Source organism: Rutilus rutilus, assembly GCF_951802725.1.
Source record: "Rutilus rutilus genome assembly, chromosome: 3".
NCBI lineage: Eukaryota > Metazoa > Chordata > Actinopteri > Cypriniformes > Leuciscidae > Rutilus > Rutilus rutilus.
In genome coordinates, this window is record NC_140211.1 from 8,189,475 (window position 1) to 8,211,921 (window position 22,447).

The window sequence follows — 22,447 nt, forward strand, 5'->3', positions numbered from 1 at the left end:
TTCTCTCGTTCTATCGTTCTATCTGACATTCTGTCTGTTGTTCTATCGTTCTATCTGTCATTCTGTCTCTCGTTCTATAGTTCATCTGTCATTCTGTCTCTCGTTCTCTCGTTCTATCGTTCTATCTGTCATTCTGTCTGTCGTTCTATCGTTCTATCTGTCATTCTGTCTCTCGTTCTATAGTTCTATCTGTTATTCTGTCTGTCGCTCTATAGTTCTATCTGTCATTCTGTCTGTCGTTCTATCGTTCTATCTGTCATTCTGTCTCTCGTTCTATAGTTCTATCTGTTATTCTGTCTGTCGCTCTATAGTTCTATCTGTCATTCTGTTCTGTTGTTCTATAGTTCTATCTGTCATTCTGTCTCTCGTTCTATAGTTCATCTGTCATTCTGTCTCTCGTTCTATAGTTCTATCGTTCTATCTGACATTCTGTCTGTTGTTCTAGTTCTATCGTTCTGTCTGTCATTCTATAGTTCTATCGTTCTGTCATTCTGTCTGTTGTTCTATAGTTCTAGTTCTATCGCTCTATCTGTCATTCTGTCTGTCGTTCTATCGTTCTATCTGTCATTCTGTCTGTCGTTCTATCGTTCTATCTGTCATTCTGTCTGACGTTCTATAGTTCTATCTGTTATTCTGTCTGTCGCTCTATAGTTCTATCTGTCATTCTGTCTGACGTTCTATAGTTCTATCTGTCATTCTGTCTGTCGTTCTATAGTTCTATCTGTCATTCTGTCTGACGTTCTATAGTTCTATCTGTTATTCTGTCTGTCGTTCTATAGTTCTATCTGTTATTCTGTCTGTCGTTCTATAGTTCTATCTGTTATTCTGTCTGTCGCTCTATAGTTCTATCTGTCATTCTGTTCTGTTGTTCTATAGTTCTATCTGTCATTCTGTCTCTCGTTCTATAGTTCTATCTGTTATTCTGTCTGTCGTTCTATTGTTCTATCTGTCATTCTGTCTCTCGTTCTGTAGTTCATCTGTCATTCTGTCTCTCGTTCTATAGTTCTATCGTTCTATCTGTCATTCTGTCTGTTGTTCTATAGTTCTATCTGTTATTCTGTCTGTCGTTCTATTGTTCTATCTGTCATTCTGTCTCTCGTTCTGTAGTTCATCTGTCATTCTGTCTCTCGTTCTATAGTTCTATCGTTCTATCTGTCATTCTGTCTCTCGTTCTATAGTTCTATCTGTTATTCTGTCTGTCGTTCTATAGTTCTATCTGTTATTCTGTCTGTCGCTCTATAGTTCTATCTGTCATTCTGTTCTGTTGTTCTATAGTTCTATCTGTCATTCTGTCTCTCGTTCTATAGTTCTATCTGTTATTCTGTCTGTCGTTCTGTAGTTCATCTGTCATTCTGTCTCTCGTTCTATAGTTCTATCGTTCTATCTGTCATTCTGTCTGTTGTTCTATAGTTCTATCGTTCTATCTGTCATTCTGTCTCTCGTTCTGTAGTTCATCTGTCATTCTGTCTCTCGTTCTATAGTTCTATCGTTCTATCTGTCATTCTGTCTGTTGTTCTATAGTTCTATCGTTCTATCTGTCATTCTGTCTCTCGTTCTGTAGTTCTATCTGTCATTCTGTCTCTCGTTCTATAGTTCTATTGTTCTATCTGTCATTCTGTCTCTCGTTCTGTAGTTCTATCTGTCATTCTGTCTCTCGTTCTATAGTTCTATCTGTCATTCTGTCTCTCGTTCTATAGTTCTATCGTTCTATCTGTCATTCTGTCTGTTGTTCTATAGTTCTATTGTTCTATCTGTCATTCTGTCTCTCGTTCTGTAGTTCTATCTGTCATTCTGTCTCTCGTTCTATAGTTCTATTGTTCTATCTGTCATTCTGTCTCTCGTTCTGTAGTTCTATCTGTCATTCTGTCTCTCGTTCTATTGTTCTATCTGTCATTCTGTCTCTCGTTCTGTAGTTCTATCTGTCATTCTGTCTCTCGTTCTATAGTTCTATCTGTCATTCTGTCTCTCGTTCTATAGTTCTATCTGTCATTCTGTCTCGTTCTATCGTTCTATCTGTCATTCTGTCTGTCGTTCTGTCGTTCTATCGTTCTATCTGACATGCTCTCTCTTTCTATAGTTCTAGTTCTATCGTTCTATCTGTCATTCTGTCTCTCGTTCTATCAGCTTTCAAGCATGCTAGAAAGTTTAACTTAAATGGATGTTATAAAGATAAATGGATGAGTGTCAGATAGACTTGAATGCGTTCTTTCTGTAGTTAACTAACAGAAAACTCTTTGATCCATTAGTGATTAGTTCATAGTACCACTGAAAAGCTTTGGAAGTAATGTTGTGTAAGGGGAAACAGGTTCAGTAGTTTATGACACTGCACTGTACAAAATAAGCTGGAAAGAGTACAAGGATGCAAGATTTAATTGATTTTTGAACAAATGTTAGAGGACACAAAGCAAATTCATGGTCTCTGTGGAGGAGTCTTGATCGCACAGATGGAGAAAAAGCGTCCTTGGCTTTTATAGCAGGACTACAAGTGAAAATTGGGGTCATTGGGTCATAAAAATTGATGGATTAAGGTGAGGAATTGATTTGTTCTCAAAGAAAAAGTGACAATCAACGCTTTATTCATCACATTTTTGTTAACATTTGCAGAAAGACACTTTTTTTATTCAACAAAGAACACAGTTCAACAAAGCTTTTATTGTACCTAGTTAAAGACTCATTAAAGTGCAGACTGCTTTGTTAAGGGCCACCAAAAACTTTGTCTCCATTGAGCCACCAATATCAGGAAACTGCTTTAGTTTCTATAGTCCTGCTGAACAAACAATGACGCCCCTGGTCTTTTCACCAGGTGCTCTTCGTTTTAATGCCGTCATTCTCTCTTCAGCTGTCAGGAGATTTCGGTTGTTGAAAGAGCAGCTGTCTGTTCTCAAACCCCAACGTTTGTTTCTCGTTCTCGTTCTCTGTGAAAGGGCTTCAAGTTTGGAGAGGTGCTCATCTCACGGTGGACCAAACCTTTAAACTCAATCCGACCAGACATGCATATGTGTCTTAATGAGCCATTAAACATAGTTTAAAAGGAAACAAGTACACAATCCTCTGCATGGTCTGTTTGTTGATTGACACCTCAAATATTTGACATCTATGAAATGATTTAGAGGTAGAAATTTGAGTAAAAAGTGTAAAATAATATTTCAGACATAAACACTGTTGTACGTTAGCGAACAAAATGGAGCAAATCACCTTTTGAAAGTAACATCATTGAGTTCAAAAACGCTGATTCATCGAGTAATGAAACAAGTGAAGTCTTTATTAGCAAGTCGTTGAATCATTCATTCAAAGCAATTTAAAAAGAAATGTGTTTTTGCACTGCACTACGCTACTTTTCCAGTGTTTTTCTATGTAAACACGCATTAGGCGGACATGTTTGATCGTTGCGCTCTCGTCTTTCGCAGCATCTTGTGCGGCACTCAAGTTAAAAGAACTTCAACTTTTTAAAACCAAGTCTCAAGAGCTTGTGTTTTTTTTCCCCACTGACCGCATAGTTTGTAACTGCAAAAACTATGTGACCCAGCCCATAATCTGCACTTCGTCACTTATAAGGATACATTCACACTATCAGTCAAAATCCGATTATTTGTGTATCTGATTGGAATCTGATTATTGAATGTAAACATTGGCTACGTTCAGACATTTCAGTCCAAATCCGATTTTGTGCATATCCGATTGAAATCTGATCAGATTTAGCAAGTGTGAACGTCAAAAAATTACATGAAATGCGATTTTTACAAATCAGTTTCGATCTACATTCACATGTGGTTCAATTTCCAGAAATGCGATTTGAATAGTATTTCAAACCACACAGGAATGTTTTTTTTTTTTTTTTGCCGTTCACACTGATTGAATTTCAATTTGGATATGCACAAAAAATGGATTTGGACTGACAGTCTGAACGAGGCTTAAGAAACCCAAACCTCTTCCATGTACAATGACGTTGTGTTACCTTTTTTCCAATAATTTCCTCAGCTTTGAAGTTCGGGTTCACCTTTGTTTCCGTGCAGACTGACTGGTTGTTGCCGCGTTTGTGTAATACACTGGTAGGGTAATCCATATTGAGTTATCGACATACGTTTTATTTGCGATCGCGATATGATATAATTTATCACCCAGCCCTTGTTATGCTATGCAGTTTATGAGGTTTCTGAGTGGTTTTTCGTAGGCTACATCACTATTACTTCAATGGATATTGAATATTGTGGTCTTTAGAAATGGTTCACATTCCTCTTTGCTCATTTTATTATCCACCATGAGACCTTGCTTAGAAATGCTACAGCAAATCTTTTCCCATGCGCCAAAAACACACGATTAGAGATTTCATTCACGATACTGGAGAAGTCATGTCCTGAAGTTTAACACTTAGGGTTAGGGGTTTATTCGAGGCATCGTCTGATCATTCTCTCCTTCATTTCACGCCTCTCTTTTCTGTGGAATGCAGTATCGCTCTTTCATGGCGGGGTCAGGCGCTTGCGTGAAGTCTGTCAAAACAAGCAGCCTTCATCTTTTCTGAGCTGAAAAAATCGGCTCATGCTAGGGGGCTCTGCTGAGCCGGCCGGGCCAGGGGTCTTCCTGTAATTAACCCTTAGCGCTCCCTCCTCTCTCGCTAATCCCGAACCTTCGCAGCTGACCCCCCCGCTCCACATGACCTTTGACCCCGCGCACCTCTCGATGGGTCACATGACTGGTGCAGGTGTGGAGAGGACCCCGGCCCCGTTGCCCCCCAATTAGCGACCCTAATTAGTGACGAAACCTCCTGCAGGGTCACTGAACAGGGTCTAGGGAGCGCAGACGGGGAGAGAAAGGGGGGCAGAGAGAGAGAGAGAGAGAGAGAGAGAGAGAGAAAAGAATCAGAAAGGAAAAGGGAGGGTGGCGGTGGTACAGTGATGCGTGGTTAAAGGCGTGAAGGCCAAAACGGCTTTTACACTGAAAAGGAAAATATTGCTGTTGCTGATGGACAGAGTTGCTTTAATGGGACTTTTTTTTTTTTTGCCAAGGTGGCATTTGAATTGTTGCTAAGCTGTACTATTGAGTGTGGATGGATAAAAACTTGTATGTTCTCTTTCATTTTTCTTTTGAAATGCTCTAGATTTTGAAAGTCCAGTGGTATTATGCCATTTTCTAAAAGGGGTTGTATAGTTCACCCGAAGAAATTAAGATTTTGTCATTTATTGATTCTCCCTGATGTCAGTTCAAACCTGTTTTTTTGTTGAAAAATGATCTTGTGAACGAATATGGCATGTTGGTTTTTAATATGCAGAATTGAGAATGAGATTTGAGAGCTGAACAGCAAGTTTTAGAGGAATCATTTCAGTTTGAAATAGTTTGTGTTGCTCACACAAAGCAGAAAAAAAGATATATATTTCTAATTTTAATGTATGCAATGTATGATGTTTGTTTTATCTGGTAAACTGTATGCCACCTTATGTACAGTTAAAAACATGTACTGTAAAATACTGTAAAAATGTTTTTTTGGAAGCACAAAGAAAGAATTACCTTATCATTTACTGTAACAATCTGTATTTGGAAGTTTTTATTCAATAAAACAAAGGGATGCTTATAGGAAAGTACTGTGAAAATTGCTGTATACAAAAATATATTTTGAATATTATTATAATAAATGGATGTATTATGTATTATAATTTGCATTTTTTAAATTTTTACAGCTATTCTATTGGACAACAGTAAAAAAACATTCCCAGAAATCCCTGACACATCATATGACTGAATTTTATTTATTTTATATTTTATGTTGTTTAGATCATTTAAGTTTGATGTGTTACTTTGTTGCTCTCATGTTTTGTGTTAGAGAAACACTGTACAATGTCTAGTCTATACACTGAAACTTGCCTGTAAAATCATGTTGTTTGTTTTTTACAGTACATATTTGGCATCCACAATACAATGTTCATTGGGGTTCTTTATAGAATTTTTAAGAACCCGTTAAGAAAGGTTCTATATAAGGAGAAATGTCTGAAATGATTGCATAATACTTTATCAGGTTATTTCATTTTTTCTTTCCTAGTGATAAAATATGTTTATGAGCTGCTTAATTCATAAAATTGAACTAGAACTAAAAATTTATTTAATTAAAACTAAATCCATAAAATGATCCCATGATGGGACCCCTAAACTGTTCTCAGCGCCTGACAGAACCCTTTGAGGTTCTATATAGAACCTTTTCTTCTAGGAGTTGATTTAACAGAACTTTTAATGTTTTTTTTTATATAATTTGATGATATTTTTTGTCTTTTTTGGAGCAGTAAAGGCACGCTTACTTTGAAATGTTGTCTGGAAAAGAGCAGCTTGAAGAAGCCTGAACAAAATAGTTTGGGGGGGGTGAGTAAATAATGACCATCTGTATTTCTGGAAGAACAGTTCCTATGATAAGAATAACAATATAATATGTATTCTTCTTTAAATTGTTCAAAATTTCAACCCTACATGCCTACAATATATACAATACAATTTTGTTAAATATATACAATACTAATTTAGGGATTGCATTGCCATCACTCCAGATGAAGGGATGTTTCTCAACTGGTGGGTTATGACCAAAAATGGACCATAGGTCTGTTTTATTTAGGGGTGTACTTCAAACAGTTTTGGTCTGGTGTTGGGTCGCCACTTGATGTCCAATATAAAATCTGGGTCCTGGAACGAAACCTGTCTTAAAGAACACTGTTGCTATATATATATATATGAAGAGTTCAGATGCAAAAACCTCTAAATGCCATCTGAAATTTCCTCCTAGAATGATCATTTTTATGAAGCTCGTATATTTAAGTTCAGTAATTTCACTTAAATGGCAATGAAAATTACCTATTAATTGCCATTTAAGTGAAATTATTGAAATTAAATATACGAGCTTGATAAAAATGATCATTCTAGAAGAAAATTTCAGATGGCATTTAGAGGCTTTTGCATCTGAACTCTTCATATATATATATATATATATATGTGTTTTTTACGTACACCCAAACCACCAGGCCACCCATCCAGTCCCCATTCCCTCCATCCATCCACTCCCGTGAAGAAAAGCCGCCAATCATTTTAATTGGCACCCTGGAGTTGATTGTCCAGGCGAGACTCTGAAAGGGAGAAGAGATCGAGGGGACTAAACATGTGGTTAAACATATTGTGTCCGCTTGTCCACCATTTCCTGCAAAATAACCGCGCCACCCCCTCATCTCGAGAAAAGAGCTGGAGGATTGAGAGAGAGAAGGGCTAGAGGAACACGTTTATTCCTGATCAGCCTGAACTCGTATGATAAATATCAAGAACAGAATGAATTTTGGCATAATGCTACGCTGTTATTAAAAAAAAGGAGCAACGTCTCATGTTCTTTGTACACTCTGTACTGTATATATAACTTTTTGCGCATAAATAATTGTGTGTGTGTATATGAATCTTTAAGATTTATCAACGACTGAGAGAGTCACAAGAAAGACACAAGTGTAGGCAAATTACATAGACATATATTTATATGCATATGAATAAAAACACATGTACATATTGTACAATATCTTGGCTTTTTAGCCAAACCAAACCATGAGAAAGGCTATTTTGCCACAGAACACAAACTTCTTTAAATAAGTGCAAATAGTTAATGAGACAAAGAATTGTAAAGCATTTATATGTTTTTCCATTCCATTTTTTTTTTCTGTAAGATCACATACAACATGAACATACTGTGCAAAGACTCATATATTTACATACTGTTTAAGTGTTTTCTTTATTCGTGAGAAGCTGGTGCCATTATGTAATTTATTATTATTATTATTATTATCATCATCATCATTCTATGCGACACGGTCACACAAATGCTGCACTGCCAAAAAGCTTATGGCTTACTTACACATAATCTTTGTGCCACTGACTCTTTAACAATGGAAGGAAATGTGGAAGTGAGATAAAATAAAACAAATCTTTCCACTCAATCACAGCAAACTCATACAACATTTTACAATCATATCTGTGGCACTGCTATTCATATATACCGTCTTTGCTTGTTCACCGCACTGTGAAAACATATTTCAAGCATATGTTCCATAATTAAAGGGTTGAGTTTTTGTTTTTTAATGTAATTGTACAGTGATGGTAAAGGACTCTCTTTAAAGCCGTTTACAAAGAATCTGCTGCTTTTCCAAATGCACAGGTCTGTGAGATGCTTCATTTAGTTGTTTCCCCTCAATAACAGTGTGGGCCAAATGACTAACACGTCTTTAAGGGAACATTTTGAGAAATGTCAGCGATAACCAGAGTGAGAAAAGAAAATGTGTGATGTGTACGGGTGTGTTAAGGTCTTGTAAGCCTGGACTGCATGCGCTAATGTTAGTGAACTAGTGTCTGTCTCAGCGGTACAGGCGAAATTAATTAATTATGATGCTTATAGAAAATAACCGTGTTCGACAACAACACCACCACCTCTGCCTATGAGAATTTTCATGCACAAGTTAAGATTAATTTGCAATCAAGCTGTATAAGAAGCTCAAATCATGTCCATGTCTGTCTCGGTCGTCTTCAGAAAGCAATGGCAGAGCACTTCAATAAGGTGCAACATCTGGTACAGCGTGATAGCAAAGAAAATTCTGTCATCATTTACTCACCCTCATGTTGTGTCAACACTGCATGACTTTCTTGCTTTTGGAGCATTTACTTGACCAGTTAAAAGTTTGGAATAATTAAGATTTAATTTTTTTTTTTTTTTTTTTTAAGTCTCTCATGCTCACCAGAGCAGCATTTATTTGACCGAAAGTACTGTAAAAACAGTGATACTGTGATACTGAACTGTTTTCAATTTGAATATATTTTAACATGTAATCTATTCCTGTGATCATTACTCCAGTCTTCAGTGTCACATGATCCTTCAGAAATCATTCTAATATGCTGATTTGCTGCTCAGTAATTATTGTTACTCAATTATTAATAATGTTTTTTATTATTATCAATGTTTCCATGCAAGTATATTAAATGGGGACTGCACTTTCAAGCTTCAAAAGGCAACTTAAAAGTTTAAACTGCTGTTTCGGAATATAGTGCATCAGTCATTGCTTGTACATTCTTTAATGTTTCTCATTTGTGTTCCATAGAAGACCCAACATTCCATGGAAGTCAATGCGGGTTAAGAATGACACAACGGTGAGTAAAGGACACACTTATTATTTTGGAACTATTCCTTCCACATCCAATCTATGATACTGTCAGAGGATAGTGATGAAAGTACCGTGTTTTAGCTGATCGCCACTAAAGGCATATTCACAATAAAGGGGCATTCACTCTGACAGCGATTTCAAGGGTCAAAATGACCAGAAGTCATTATTTTAGTGCGAGTGAGAGATGTAGGGGTGACATGCTGTAAGTGGCAGCAACTGGTGAGCAACAACGTTAAATTGAATTCAAACTTTAAGCACAGAGACTCAGCAAACTCCCAGCGGTTGAAATCGCTGTCACTGTGAACGCTCCTGAAGAGCAAAACCTTAGTGTTTACCTTAGTGCAAAGCTAAAATGCACTTCACAAGCTATAATGCAAAATACAACCCAGCTCGCTTAATCCAAAATAAAACATCTGACAAGACAAATTTCAACTCAACCAGACAGAGACTGTTCCAGCGGGATACGAGTTGTCGATGTTTTTGCGTTCCCCAGAGAAACTTTGTGTTCACTCGCAAAATGTTTGCATTCCCCCTGAGAAACTTTGCATCAAACCTTTTGAGTTCTTTGTGAGGGAACGCAAAGGTTTTGTGAAAGACCGCAAAAGCATTAAAATGTTGTTTTTTTCCCACCCATCTCATATTTTTTCCATCACCATGTCCCTTTAGGGGCTCCATAGATTCGAGGTAATAAAAGAATGCTGATTAATTGTAGGTTGTAATTCTGCAGTCATATAAAGCACCAAACTGACCCAATGACTCTGAGAAGCATGCATAACTAATGCTGACAGGGTAGGACATAATAATGAACATAATTCCAAAGTCATAATTTGGGATGGAAAAAAAAAAGTCTAAACTTCACTACTACCATAATCTTTAAAGCAATCATTAAGTACCACATCAAAGTACATATTGGTGAGTTTCTATTTGTACGTATTAGCTTTGATTCAGTTTCCAAACCTAGAAGTACTGCAATGGCCAGCAATAGTGCATGTAAACTGTGACTGGTGTTTGATTGATGTGCACATAGTGTGAAACTGATCCTATGCACGCTCAATTCATAATTTAACATTGTTTAAGATCTCCAGGGCAGGGTTGCACCAACCATTCGTGAGTTCTTACTTAAATTGGAACGTAAAATCCACACTAGAGGCTTAGTAACTCGGTAACTAATTCGGTTGCACCATTTGTTCTTAAGGCAGAAAGTAGCTAGCAGTTCGTAAACTCTCTGTAAAGTAATGCGTAGTCGCATAATATGACGTTTACCATCTATGATCCAATAGCAGCCTTCATATACGTCATCAAAAGTTAAAATGCTGTGAGTTTCAGTTTATCCTTCATTCTAACTTCTTTTGCCACACGTAACTAACGGTAAAAATAAGTTTACATTAAATACGATACTAGTTAATCATGAACAATTTAATAGGTAGACTATTTTATATGTACATAACATTGAGAAACTCTATTTGAAATGAATAAGGATCAATAAATAAAAACTGATGCAAAAAAACATAAGAAATGGCATATTTCTGTTATGGCTGATTTCATTTGACATGCACAACACGGACCGATGCACACAGAGGCGCGATTAGCCCCAGTTAGCCCCTGTATGTAGACTGTGTTTGTGTTGAAGAGCTGCTAACAAAGTACGTTTGTTCACATAATGTAAAACAAGAGCTTATTGAAGCAGTTCAGTCAGTCTGCTATTTTATTACAACTGTTACTCCAGGTTAGAGGCTTCCGTAAATATTTAGTTCATACGTAGAGTTACGCTTCAATTAAATTTAATGGTGCAACTTAAAAATATTAAGTAGTGCGCAACTTAGGCAACTTAGGCTACGCTGTAACTTACACACACAGTTGGTGCAACCGGCCCCAGATGCTGAAAGACTCAAAGTGACTGGTGGTCTGTTTTGGAAGTCAATAATTAGCCCTTTGCGTCAAATACATTTGGAAACAACAAGAAGAAGCATCTTAACTTGGGGCAATGTAATGTTGAGCCAGTGGATTAGGGCATCGCTAACACTTTCAACTGAGAATTTCACGTGTTACGAAGAGAAGAGGAAATATTTTAAAAGGGTGTGCGTTGCGCATGTGCATTGCATGTGAAGAGTAATTTTAGATGCTATTATTAAGACATGTATCATTTAAATTAAATTTTATGCAATTAGTGTTGCGTCATTGCTATATGAATTATCATTCTGCCCATTGAACTCTCAATATTACCATCACCAAGGTCCAGTTTGAAGTAAATGCCACAAAATTTGTCAGTGCCTTATTATTGTTATTCACTCAGATAATTCTCTCATTCTTATACTTTCATACAGACACACATTTACATCGACAAGAAGCTCCTCTAGTCTATTAATTTAGAGCAGCATAAAAAAACGTACCACTGTTGATCAATGTCTTTTTTTCGTCCATTTTTTTTTTCTTTTTTTTTAACACCCATTTGGAAACAAACTTGCGAAATAATTTTGCCTTAGTTACAGTTACATTTACAGCGTTTTCCATCATTCACAAATGATAAAGGCCAGTTCACACCAAGAATGATAACTATAACGATAAACATATAGGTTTAAAAATCGTTATAAATATAAAGGAATAGCAGAGTCCACACCACAACTATAGCAATATCGGCAAAGGAAAGCGATATTGTTGGAATCACTTTCAGAATGATTTCTGTCCAGCTGATGGATTATAAAAACATTGACAGCCAATCAGATTCCACCCTGCCTTACAGAGCTCGAGCATTTAAAGCGGCAGACGACAAAACTGCAACGCGTTTCTAATAAACAGAACGTTATCATGCGCTCGTGTGGACGCTTAAATAGTTATCGCAATAGTTTTCGTTCTTGTTGTGAATGGGCCTTATAGGTCTGAGGCTTTCTTCACCACACACCACAAAGAAACCTGTGGACGACAAAATTCACCGAACACAGCGATGCTTAATTACAGGCTTCATCCCAAACGCTCCTCCTTACCGAATGATGGAGTCCGACTGGCCTAAATTTGGTTGTAGGCACTAGCGCTAGAGAGGCCAGCAAGACGAGTATCCGAACTTGAAGACTATGTCGTTCAATCTCTTTCTGTCAGTTTGCAAACCTCCGCTCCATCCGACCGGCTGTTCACGGCACAGGTGAGACCCCTGAGACAGGTAGAGTGGGGGAAGGTACCAGTAGGTAGGCGAACGCTTTTTAGGAAACCGTCTTCTTCCCACCTAACTCACCGTCCTTCCGCTCAATCCTCATGTAGGGCTCGAACGCTGAGGATCCGCACCCGTATCCCGATGGGAGTTCGTGATGGGTGCCGCCCAGGAGAGGCATGGTAAAGCAAAGGGAGGGTGGTGGCACTCCCAGACGAGGCGAAGGTGGAGTCCCACCTAAAGAAGACAGCGACAGTCCGAACGTCCCACCGTTGCCCGACCCGGGAGCTGTGGTGGTGCTACTCACCCCCGAGGAGGTGGACACGGATGTGCTGGCCAGTAGAGAGCCATTGCCGGGGTGCGGGTGAGCCAGCAGAGGGTTTGGGGGAGACAGGAGACGGCCCTGCTCCAGGAGACGCAGGATGTTGCACGTGGCGAGGGATTCGGAGGTGGACGACGAGCGCTTGTCGGTGTCCTTTGTCTGGTCCTTCTTCTGTTTGGTGCGCCGGTTTTGAAACCACACTTTCACCTGCGAAATGAGAGCGAAGTTTTTGAATATATCCACACTATTTTTCAAAGAGGAAGCAATTTTGCTAGTGCTAAACACTAACGGTTTCGAATTCGTTAAGAATCACCAAGACTGCATTTATTTGATCAAAATACAGTAAAAATAATAATTTTTTATAATAAATAGATTTCTTTTGTAACATTATAAATGTCTCCTCATTGATAACAATAATAAATATTTCTTAAATGGTTAGTTAACCCCAAAATTAAAATTCTGTCATTATTTACTCATCCTCATGTCGTTCCAAACCCGTAAGACTTTCGTTCATCTTCGAAACACAAATGAAGATCTTTTTGATGAAATCGGAGCAATTTCTGTCCCTCCATTGACAGCTAATCAAACGAAACTTTGGCACTTCAAAAGAGATGGTAAAACTAATCCACATGAATTTTAGCGGTTAAGTCCAAATTTTCTGAAGAGACTCGATCGTTTTATATGATGAACAGATTGAATTAAGGCTTTTATTCACATTTACACAAACCTCAACAAACCTCATTAATTTTTGCTGAAGCTCAAATGTGATGCGTAACACGAGAAAGAACCTCATTGGTTCTTGCTGAAGCTCAAATGTGATGCGTAACATGAGAATAAACCTCATTGGTTCTTGCTGAAGCTCAAACATGATGCGTAACATGAGAATAAACCTCATTGGTTCTTGCTGAAGCTCAAATGTGATGCGTAACACGAGAAAGAACCTCATTGGTTCTTGATGAAGCTCAAACGTGATGCGTAACACGAGAATGAACCTCATTGGTTCTTGCTGAAGCTCAAACATGATGTGTAACATGAGAATAAACCTCATTGGTTCTTGCTGAAGCTCAAACGTGATGCGTAACACGAGAATAAACCTCATTGGTTCTCGCATGTCAAGTGAACATGTTTGAGCTTACGTTTACCACAACTGATGTGTGAGTTGATGAATGTTTATATGTGAATAAAAGCCTAAATTCAATCTCTTTATTACATAAAGAGATCCGTGTCTCCAGAAAATTTGGACTGAACCGCTCAATTCATATGGATTAGTTTCACAATCTTTTAATGGACTTTTTGAAGTATCAGAATGTAGTTGCGTAGCGGTCAATGGAGGGACAGAAATCTCTCAGATTTCATCAAAAATATCTGCATTTGTGTTCTGAAGATGAACGAAAGTCTTACGGGTTTGGAATGACATGAGGGTGAGTAACTAATGACAGAATTAGCATTTTGTATGGAACTGTCCCTTTAAGGATAATTTGTCAAATAATCACTTCGAGAAATAACAACACAACTTCCTACATTGTTTGAGGTACCATTCATGTCTGTAACATGTATTGTATGAGTTATGTAAAAAAAGTTTAATTTGTGGATTCTGTGTTTGGAAAAACGTGCCTTATCAAGCACCACTAATCAGGGTTTGTCTGTTCAGCAACATTGACCCACGGGATGCCACAGCGAAGCTTCTTCTTATGGCCTTCTTCATAAGCGAAGATCAATGAAGCATGTTGTAAAGTGCTCTGAACTCATGTTAAACCGCAGCTGACCTCAGGTTAAAAAGTGCACTGAACTCTGCATGTCCTTGTCCTGCATGTTTAATTGATACACTGCTGCTTTAGCGCAGAGTGTATTCTGGGGTCGACGATGGGTCGAGATCAAGCTCTACTCGTTAGAAAATCAGGCCTATGAAAAATGCATTTCATCCTGACCGGGTTTTTACCTGTCACCTGCTGCTTTGACCCACCCTGGGGACCATAAAGTAGGACTATACATGCGCACAAACGCATCAACACATCGTGAGCTCTCAGAAATACGCATTCACACTCATTTTCTCACTCTTAATGTTTAGAGCTCAAGAACATGGGATGATTGAGGTTCAGATCCCACTTCTATGAACCACGGCCATCGAGCAGAGCACTTCACACTTGTCTGCTACATAAGACACTTTTGACGCTTTTCTACGTGCTCAAAAAAAAAAAAAAAAAGGGATTTTAGCTTTGCTACAAGTGCTTTAGATTCATGGACATACAGAATAATAGCCAGAGTGATTTTAATGATATGTGTGCAATACTTGCTTGAGGTAATATGAAACAATATTTACTTCTGTGATATAATTTGGAGTGAAATAGGATATTCAACGAGAAAAACCTAGGGTTGGACTTCATTTTATCCAATGGGATCCATTGATTGAACTTTAAAAAAGGTTTGATACACCACCAGCAACCCTTGGTTGAAACTTAAGAGGTCTTGATGACATTAGTTGAAAAGGAACATTATTTCATAGGTGAGGAAAATTATGAAAGAATTAGAAAAAAATAAATAAATTTTTGTCATTTAGTATAACATGCCCCAATAAATCTACAACCTACTTCATAAATGTTATTTCAAATATATATCCTGAAATAATTGTATTGTTTTCTCAACAATATTAAGCAGCACTTCTGTTTTCAACATTGATAATAAGACATTTTTCTTGAGCAGTAAATCAGCATATTAAAATGATTTCTGCAGGATCATGTAAATTACATTTTAAAATATTAAATTATTTTATGCATTAATGCAGCCTTGGTGAGCAGAAAAGACTTCTTTGAAAAACATTTTAAAAATCTTACTGACACCAAACTTTTGAGTAGCAGTGTGTGTGTGTGTATTTATACTGTGTGTGTGTGTGTGTGTGTGTGTGTGTGTATATATAAAATCTAAACGCATCAACACATCGTGAGCTCTCAGAAATGCACATTCACACTCATTTTCTTACTCTTAAAGCTACACTGTGTAGGATTTTCTCCCATCTATCGGTGAAATTGTTTATGACTACCAACTGAATATTACTTTCTAGCCCCTCCCATTCCGAGGGCGTTTTAACTCCTACGGTGGCCGTATTATTTCAAATCTGCCGGTCGTCGCGAGTAATCTCCCCCTCGCATTCGTCACGGTGCCACTGAGTGTCAAAACGCGAAAGGCGAAGCTTGAATTTCCAGGTATGTCCCTCTTTGGCTAATGTATTTTCAAGATGGAGGCGCAACCATAGACAGTAAAAGAAATGGACACAGCGACCCCATTGGAACTCAATTGAGACAAGTGAAGCCCATTTTTAGCGATTTCTTAGCACTTCCTTTCCTGACGCGCAGACTCAAACCGTGCAAAGCGTTACACGGACCACGTGAGCATCCCGTCTGTCTTCTAGTAGCTGTGCCAAGAGAAATCGGAATCATTCCCTTCCGAATCTTGCAGAGACGGAGAGTGTGAGTAGGAGCTGTCCATGAGCTTGGAGCAGGAGCAACTTTTGCTAGGTATTCTGATTAATTATATTGTCATTTTGCCTCCACGTCCCCCCGATTGCCCGCGAGCTTCTCCTCCCGTCCATACGGTAATCTCTCTACTGTGCGACAGAGAGTCGCGTGGTTATGACGCAGTCGTTAGCCTACTTTTACAAAAACTGCTTCTACGGGGCCATAACATAAGCTACAAGGTAATGGAGCATTTTATACATTGTCGTGTTTCTTTAGAAATAAATAATGGACAAATGGAGTCTTTAAACGCCTCAGATGTAAAGTTATTCGCTGTCAAAGTGACGCCAAAATGAATGGGAGTCAATGGGATGCTAACTGCAGGTGAAGTTCTGCTACAAGATGGTGGCACGCGGCCGACTTCAACTTCCGGTCGAATTCCTTACCCCCTGGGCGCAACATGGCTGCCGCCATTCGAGCGACTCGCTCGTATGTATTCTAAATGGCAGATTCCACGCTTACGAGAATACTTGATTAGTTGGTAGAAGTAATTACACATTAATGAGCACATATCATTTTGAAAAGAACAAAGTGGTTTTTTGCTAAGAATCAACTTAAATTACACAGTGTAGCTTTAATGTTTAGAGCTCAAGAACATGGGATGATTGAGGTTCAGATCCCAGGTTAACATGTCAAGACACATGTTATACTAAATTTCAAGCATTCATGCACGTCACACTGTTTCAGTCCCTCTCGTTGGCATGAACTGCATTCATTAGGGCGCTTTAAGAACGAATGACCCCGGGACCTGTATGGTTTACGTGTGTATGACAGTATGAGTGTCTGGTTTTGACCTCCATGGTGACAGCAGCTCTTGTGCTCGAAAAGCACACACAGGAAATTAATTTCGGTTCCTGTAAACCCAGTAAGTCGCTAACAGCTGAATAAAACCCGGAGCAAACAGTTTTGCAAGCAGTAATAAAGCTGAGTTTGTAACACTGAGATCATGGACTCGGCGTGGCCATTAGTGTGAGGATAATGAGATTGTGTAGTGATCCCTTAGAGCTTACACCAGCTTGCTGATGCTATGGGCCCTATTTTAATGATCTAAACGCATGGTAAAGCGCATGGCGCAATCCAAGTCCGAATACACTTTTGCTAGTTTAACGATGGAAACAATGGTTGGTGCGCTCGGCGCATGGTCTAAAAGGGTGGGTGTGTTTTGGGTGTGTTTTGAGCGTAACGTGCAAAAAAAACAATTAGAGTGTAATCATTATTTCCCATTGCCTTTAAAAGCCAGTTGCGCTCGCGCCATGGCGGATTCCTATTTACATGGCAGAATCTGCAAGAGTTCAAAAACTGAATGCGTCTCCAGAGAGGAAACGGATCTGCTCGTGCGCGAGGTTAAAGCGAGCAAGCAAGCAAACCATATACGGGACAAGCCGGCTGAAACTAGCAAAAAACACTTGTGTCGCGCTTGGCGCTGCATTGCGCCGGGTGTATGATGGGGCCCTTAGTGTTCCAAAGGCTCATTAAAGGGTTTTAATTCACACAAAAACAAAATTATCCCTTAATTTACTCGCCCTCAAGCCATCATAGGTGTATATGACTTTCTTCTTTCAGCCAAATACAATCGGAGTTATATTAAAAAACATCCTTGCTCTTCCAAGCTATAGTAACAGAGATTTTGAAGTCCAAAAAAGTGCATCCATCCATCATAAAAGTAATCCAGACGGCTCCAGGTTAATAAAGGCCTTCTGAAGCGAAGCCATGCGTTTTTGTAAGAAAAATATATTTGTAACTTTATCAAATATAATCATTAGTTTCAGGTAACAGCTGTATGTGAGTTGAGTTTGGACTTTGAGAAGAGTGACCTTTGACCCGACGCATGACTAATTGACGAACGCGGAAGCGCAGAGGATAGAGCAAAACAACACAGAAGTCTAGAAGTCTAAAACGAGGATTTTTAAACAGAAATGTGGGAGGAGCTTGAGTTAGTTAGCCAGCCCTGTAGTGTGGTGCAGGTATGACATCACTTTGTAGGCCGAAACGCAGAAGCAAGTTGCATTTTAGCACTTCTGGTTCCATAATCCCGAAGTAAATGTTTTTTTATTTTTTTAATGGGATTTCAGTTAAATGGCCGAAACGCATGGCTTGAGGGTGAGTAAATTATGGGATAATTTTAGGGTAATTCAAATTTTTGGACTGTAACACATCAATGTATTTGAGAGTATGCAAAATATGTATATATTTAAAGGTTGCTATAACATTGCTATAACATGTGTTTGTAGTACTATGACAAATGTTGCTTTTTAGCCTATAGTGGGCGGAGCTTAACTTGCTTTAGATTACAAAACTCAGCCCTAGAACAGCATTCAGCTTTACTGTGATTTTAAGCAGCGTAAAAGAAAAAAAATTGTTTAAAATACACGAGTAGAGGAGAGAAAAGACGAAAGCAAATCTCTTCAATCGTACATCTACACTATTGGAATGAAATCCTCTTTAATGAGATCGAGGGTTCACTGCTGGGGCAGAGATTACCAAACGCAGGATCTGCATGACCTGGATTTGGGGAGTCGTCCCAATCCACTCCGCTCTCGTTCTCCGCTCTCAAACTCAGGACAATGCACTGGTGAACAATGAACTCCAAAGCGTGTTCATCAGATATTTTTGCCATCTGACTGAAACCATATCAGTGCTCCTGTAATTTGAGCTCCTGCGTTCTCCACCATAACCTTCTCTGTGTGTTTGCGTGTGTGTCGTTCTTCTGTGTATGTAGGCATGAATGATGGTTATTTCATGGACTGTAGTCAGGGTAAATGGTATATTTAATGCGACACAAATGAAAATGAGGTTGTAAGTATGTTGACAGGGGACTCATTCATGAAGCATACTTATAATTGTACCTTATTTAATTTGTACATTAATTGATGCACAGCTCATGTGTCATGAATGAGGTCTCATGAGTTTGCATTTTATATTCCTGACTTTTAATTTAAGTATATGCATACAAACTTGAATTCAATGCAATTTAGTATATTGGAGTCAAATTAAAATGACGGACGGACAGATAGATAGAATTTTGCACAACCCTGACCAACACATTCAAAATTCTTTTGTACAAAAGAGTGCGATGAACACCTGTTCCTCTGCTGATCCTTCAGGTACTTTTTTTTTTGTTGTTGAGCCCATCCAGAAACTGAACTGCCCACTCGCTGCCCTCTTGATCCCACACATGTGATAAAGCATTCTGCTTATTCCTCCTGACCATTCTCTGACCTCTCTTCTTTGAAAAGCTATTAGATCATTAATCTCATGCATCTTTACTGAGGGATTTCTCCTTTAGCCGAGGCCTGAGTTGATGTCTTTACTCTGTGTCCTAACCAGATGCGATAAGATTCCAGCGACAAATAATTTGTCTGTCCACACTAGACGCGAAGCGACAGCGAGATGCGTCAAAATCAATCAGAACAGTGTGTGGGCGGAGTCTCGCGGCGAGTGCACAGCACTAGAGAGTAATCTTGACGGCACTTGGAAGAAAATGGATAAGTAGCTACATAACCAAATTCACAAATATTACTCCATTTAAACATTATTAAAAATACATAGGCTACTGAGTTACTGAGTGTTTGTTCACAGTTTGAACATTTTTGTTTCCATTTGTTTAATTTCAAGATCTGAGGTGAATTGTCCATTGTTGCTTTTACAGCTACAAAGCTGGAGCACTAAATGATATTCAAAGTCACATTGCATGATTTTAACATTAAATAAAGCACACAAAAAGTACCTGAGATTATCATTGCCACACTTTATGTTTGTTGTTCCAGCCGCGAAGTCGCAGAAAACTAGAAACCGTTTCTAAAATAGAATCGCGCGTGTCGCCGTCGCGGCCGGTTAGGACAAACACTCTGAATTATCTATTTTATCGCGCATCGCGTGTATAGTTAGGACACGTGTTAGAAACTCTGTTGCACACACAGTGTGGGCTATGGCACAACATATATTTTGAGGTGAACATACTTGTGCTAGAATGTCCATGTTAGATGTTGTACACACTCTGTAACATGCAGCACACGCGTGTAATGGTTATGGAAGGGAAAATGAGCATTATTGCATGCATATCTAATTTGTTCTTCCTCACTTGCTGATCATCCCAGTTGCACATGACATGTTTAACCTCTTGCCGTCGTACCCTGACACTTCTTTCTTATGTTATAGAAGCACATGTTCGCGCAGGTTCAGCCAAGGGTCAACCCGGTCTTACCGATGGCTGGTAGATATGGCTCTATAATCCTCCTAACAGCAAAAGCATTTGGACTATTATTAGTCCCCTTCCCCCAGCACTACTGGCTGACGGGACCCGCGTGCAAGTGTGATCAGGCAAATTAGGCTTACCCTGTGTGGGCAGATACTGATAGATAGTGCCCTCTCAGTGGATTAAAAGGCATCCCTGCTGAACCACAGCGCCTCTAGTGGTCCACATTCAACAGTACAGTCTAATCTCAAATGCAGCATTTGCATTCCCACCTTAATTCAATTATTTTAAATTATTTCATGTACATTTAAAACACTGTACTTTGTTATAGTAATATATTATTATATTTATATTATTTTATATTTTAATTATTTTATGTACATTTTAAACACTGTATTTTGTTTTATTAATATATTTATATTGTTATATTTTATATTTTAAAATCTCTCTCTCTCTCTCTCTCTCTCTCTCTCTCTCTATATATATATATATATATATATATATATATATATGTATATATATATATATATATATATATATATATATATATATATATATTGCTGTTGGAGCAAATAAATGCTGAAAAAATTGTTTAATATTTTCTAGTATTTAAAAAAAAAAAGTTTTCTTTTTCTTTTTCTAAACCCGATAGTATGCTAGAAGGTTAGAAGGTTGTGCAAGATTGCCTTCCTTTTAATTAATGAGTGTGAATTAAATCCTAAATGAACACCCAACATGAAGTTAATTTGGAATGATAGGTAGTGGCATTCTGAGAAATAAAGTAGCCTATTCTTCCAAACATTCAGTTTTTAATATAATGAACTATATAAACTAAATGCAAATTATTGATTCGATATATCAAGCGCCACTAATATTCACTAGTCCTGTCAGCGTTCAGATCCGATCTCTTAAAGCAGAGTTAAATGTGTTGTATTTTTCTGTTCTGTCTGTCTGATCCTATCAGATAATTGTATTACAATCTGGCCAGCGAACGACAAACCAAAGACTTACATGCAAACACCGTCAGCCCCTCAATCTCATCAACTTTTCCGCTCTTCTGAGGTGTAATGTAATGGCCTGGCCAGTGCTGGTGAAACGTTCACATGGAGCGAATGCTGAAGGCCGACTCTACTTTCTGTTTACAGAACCAACCACATCCAGCGATGAAACTTACCTAACACTGTCCCCTTTAAACTTTCAGATTGTCTGAACTGGGGTCTTTCTTGTTCTTCTAGACCTCATCTCATCTCATCTCTTCACGCCAGACGTTACGTTACTTTACATGCTGTCTGGGTGTAGAAGAGAACAATGCACAACAGAAGCATTCGTACGGTCACCAGCTCAGCAAGACATGAGTGAGTAAAAAGCAACCAGCTCTGTCTTTCTGGTGAGAGTCCTTCTGTCCTAGACTGAGATATTTTATTTTAAAAAAGGAAAATGGCAAGTCTTTGGCTTGATTAACACAAAACCAGTGAGAAAGACTGAGACTGTGGACAGTGTTGAACACCTTCAACCCACTTTATATAGTCTGACGTATTCCTGAGTGAAACAGGATGATGTTTCTTCTCCCAAAACATTAATGGAAACCCTTCATTTCAAGGTAAAGAGAAACACAACCGGCTCAAAAGAGTGTTCCACTATAGCAAAACAAAAATGGTATTCTTATATATCATTAGCACAAGAATTTATGTACATGTATGAGAGTGTCTGAGTCCAATGCTTTGAGGCAACATGCAAAGTCTTTTCATATCAAATTAAATAAGTCCTTCTGTTCTGTCCTTGACCGAGATATTATATTTAAAAAGACGGAGATAAGCATTGATTAACTCAAAACCAGTGAGAAAGACACAGACAACTGTCAACAACACCTTCAAACCACTTTATAATAATTATAATAATAATGCATTTTATTTATAATGCACTTTTCTAAAACCCAAAGCGCAACAGTAAAAAAAAAAAAAGGACAATACAACAATTAATTAAAAATGTCTTAACTTTTTAAAGTGTCCCTACATTGATGTGTTTATATAGTCTAACATATTTCTGAGAGACAGGGTGTTTCTCTACCCAAAATATTACTGTAAACCCCTAATTTCATGGTATAAAGAGAAACCAACA

At 38.3% G+C, this 22,447-nt stretch overlaps 1 protein-coding gene across 1 annotated transcript; it reads right to left on the reverse strand.

The window, feature by feature from the left end:
• Positions 1 to 12,355: 12,355 nt before the first annotated feature.
• Positions 12,356 to 20,112, reverse strand: vax2 (ventral anterior homeobox 2; the record flags this gene model as incomplete). The annotated part of the gene is made up of 2 exons (XM_084404303.1): positions 12,356 to 12,832; positions 20,095 to 20,112. The coding sequence occupies 2 exons, from the start codon at positions 20,110 to 20,112 to the stop codon at positions 12,356 to 12,358; spliced, it is 495 nt and encodes a 164-aa protein (XP_084260429.1).
• Between the last annotated feature and the right edge of the window lie 2,335 nt (positions 20,113 to 22,447).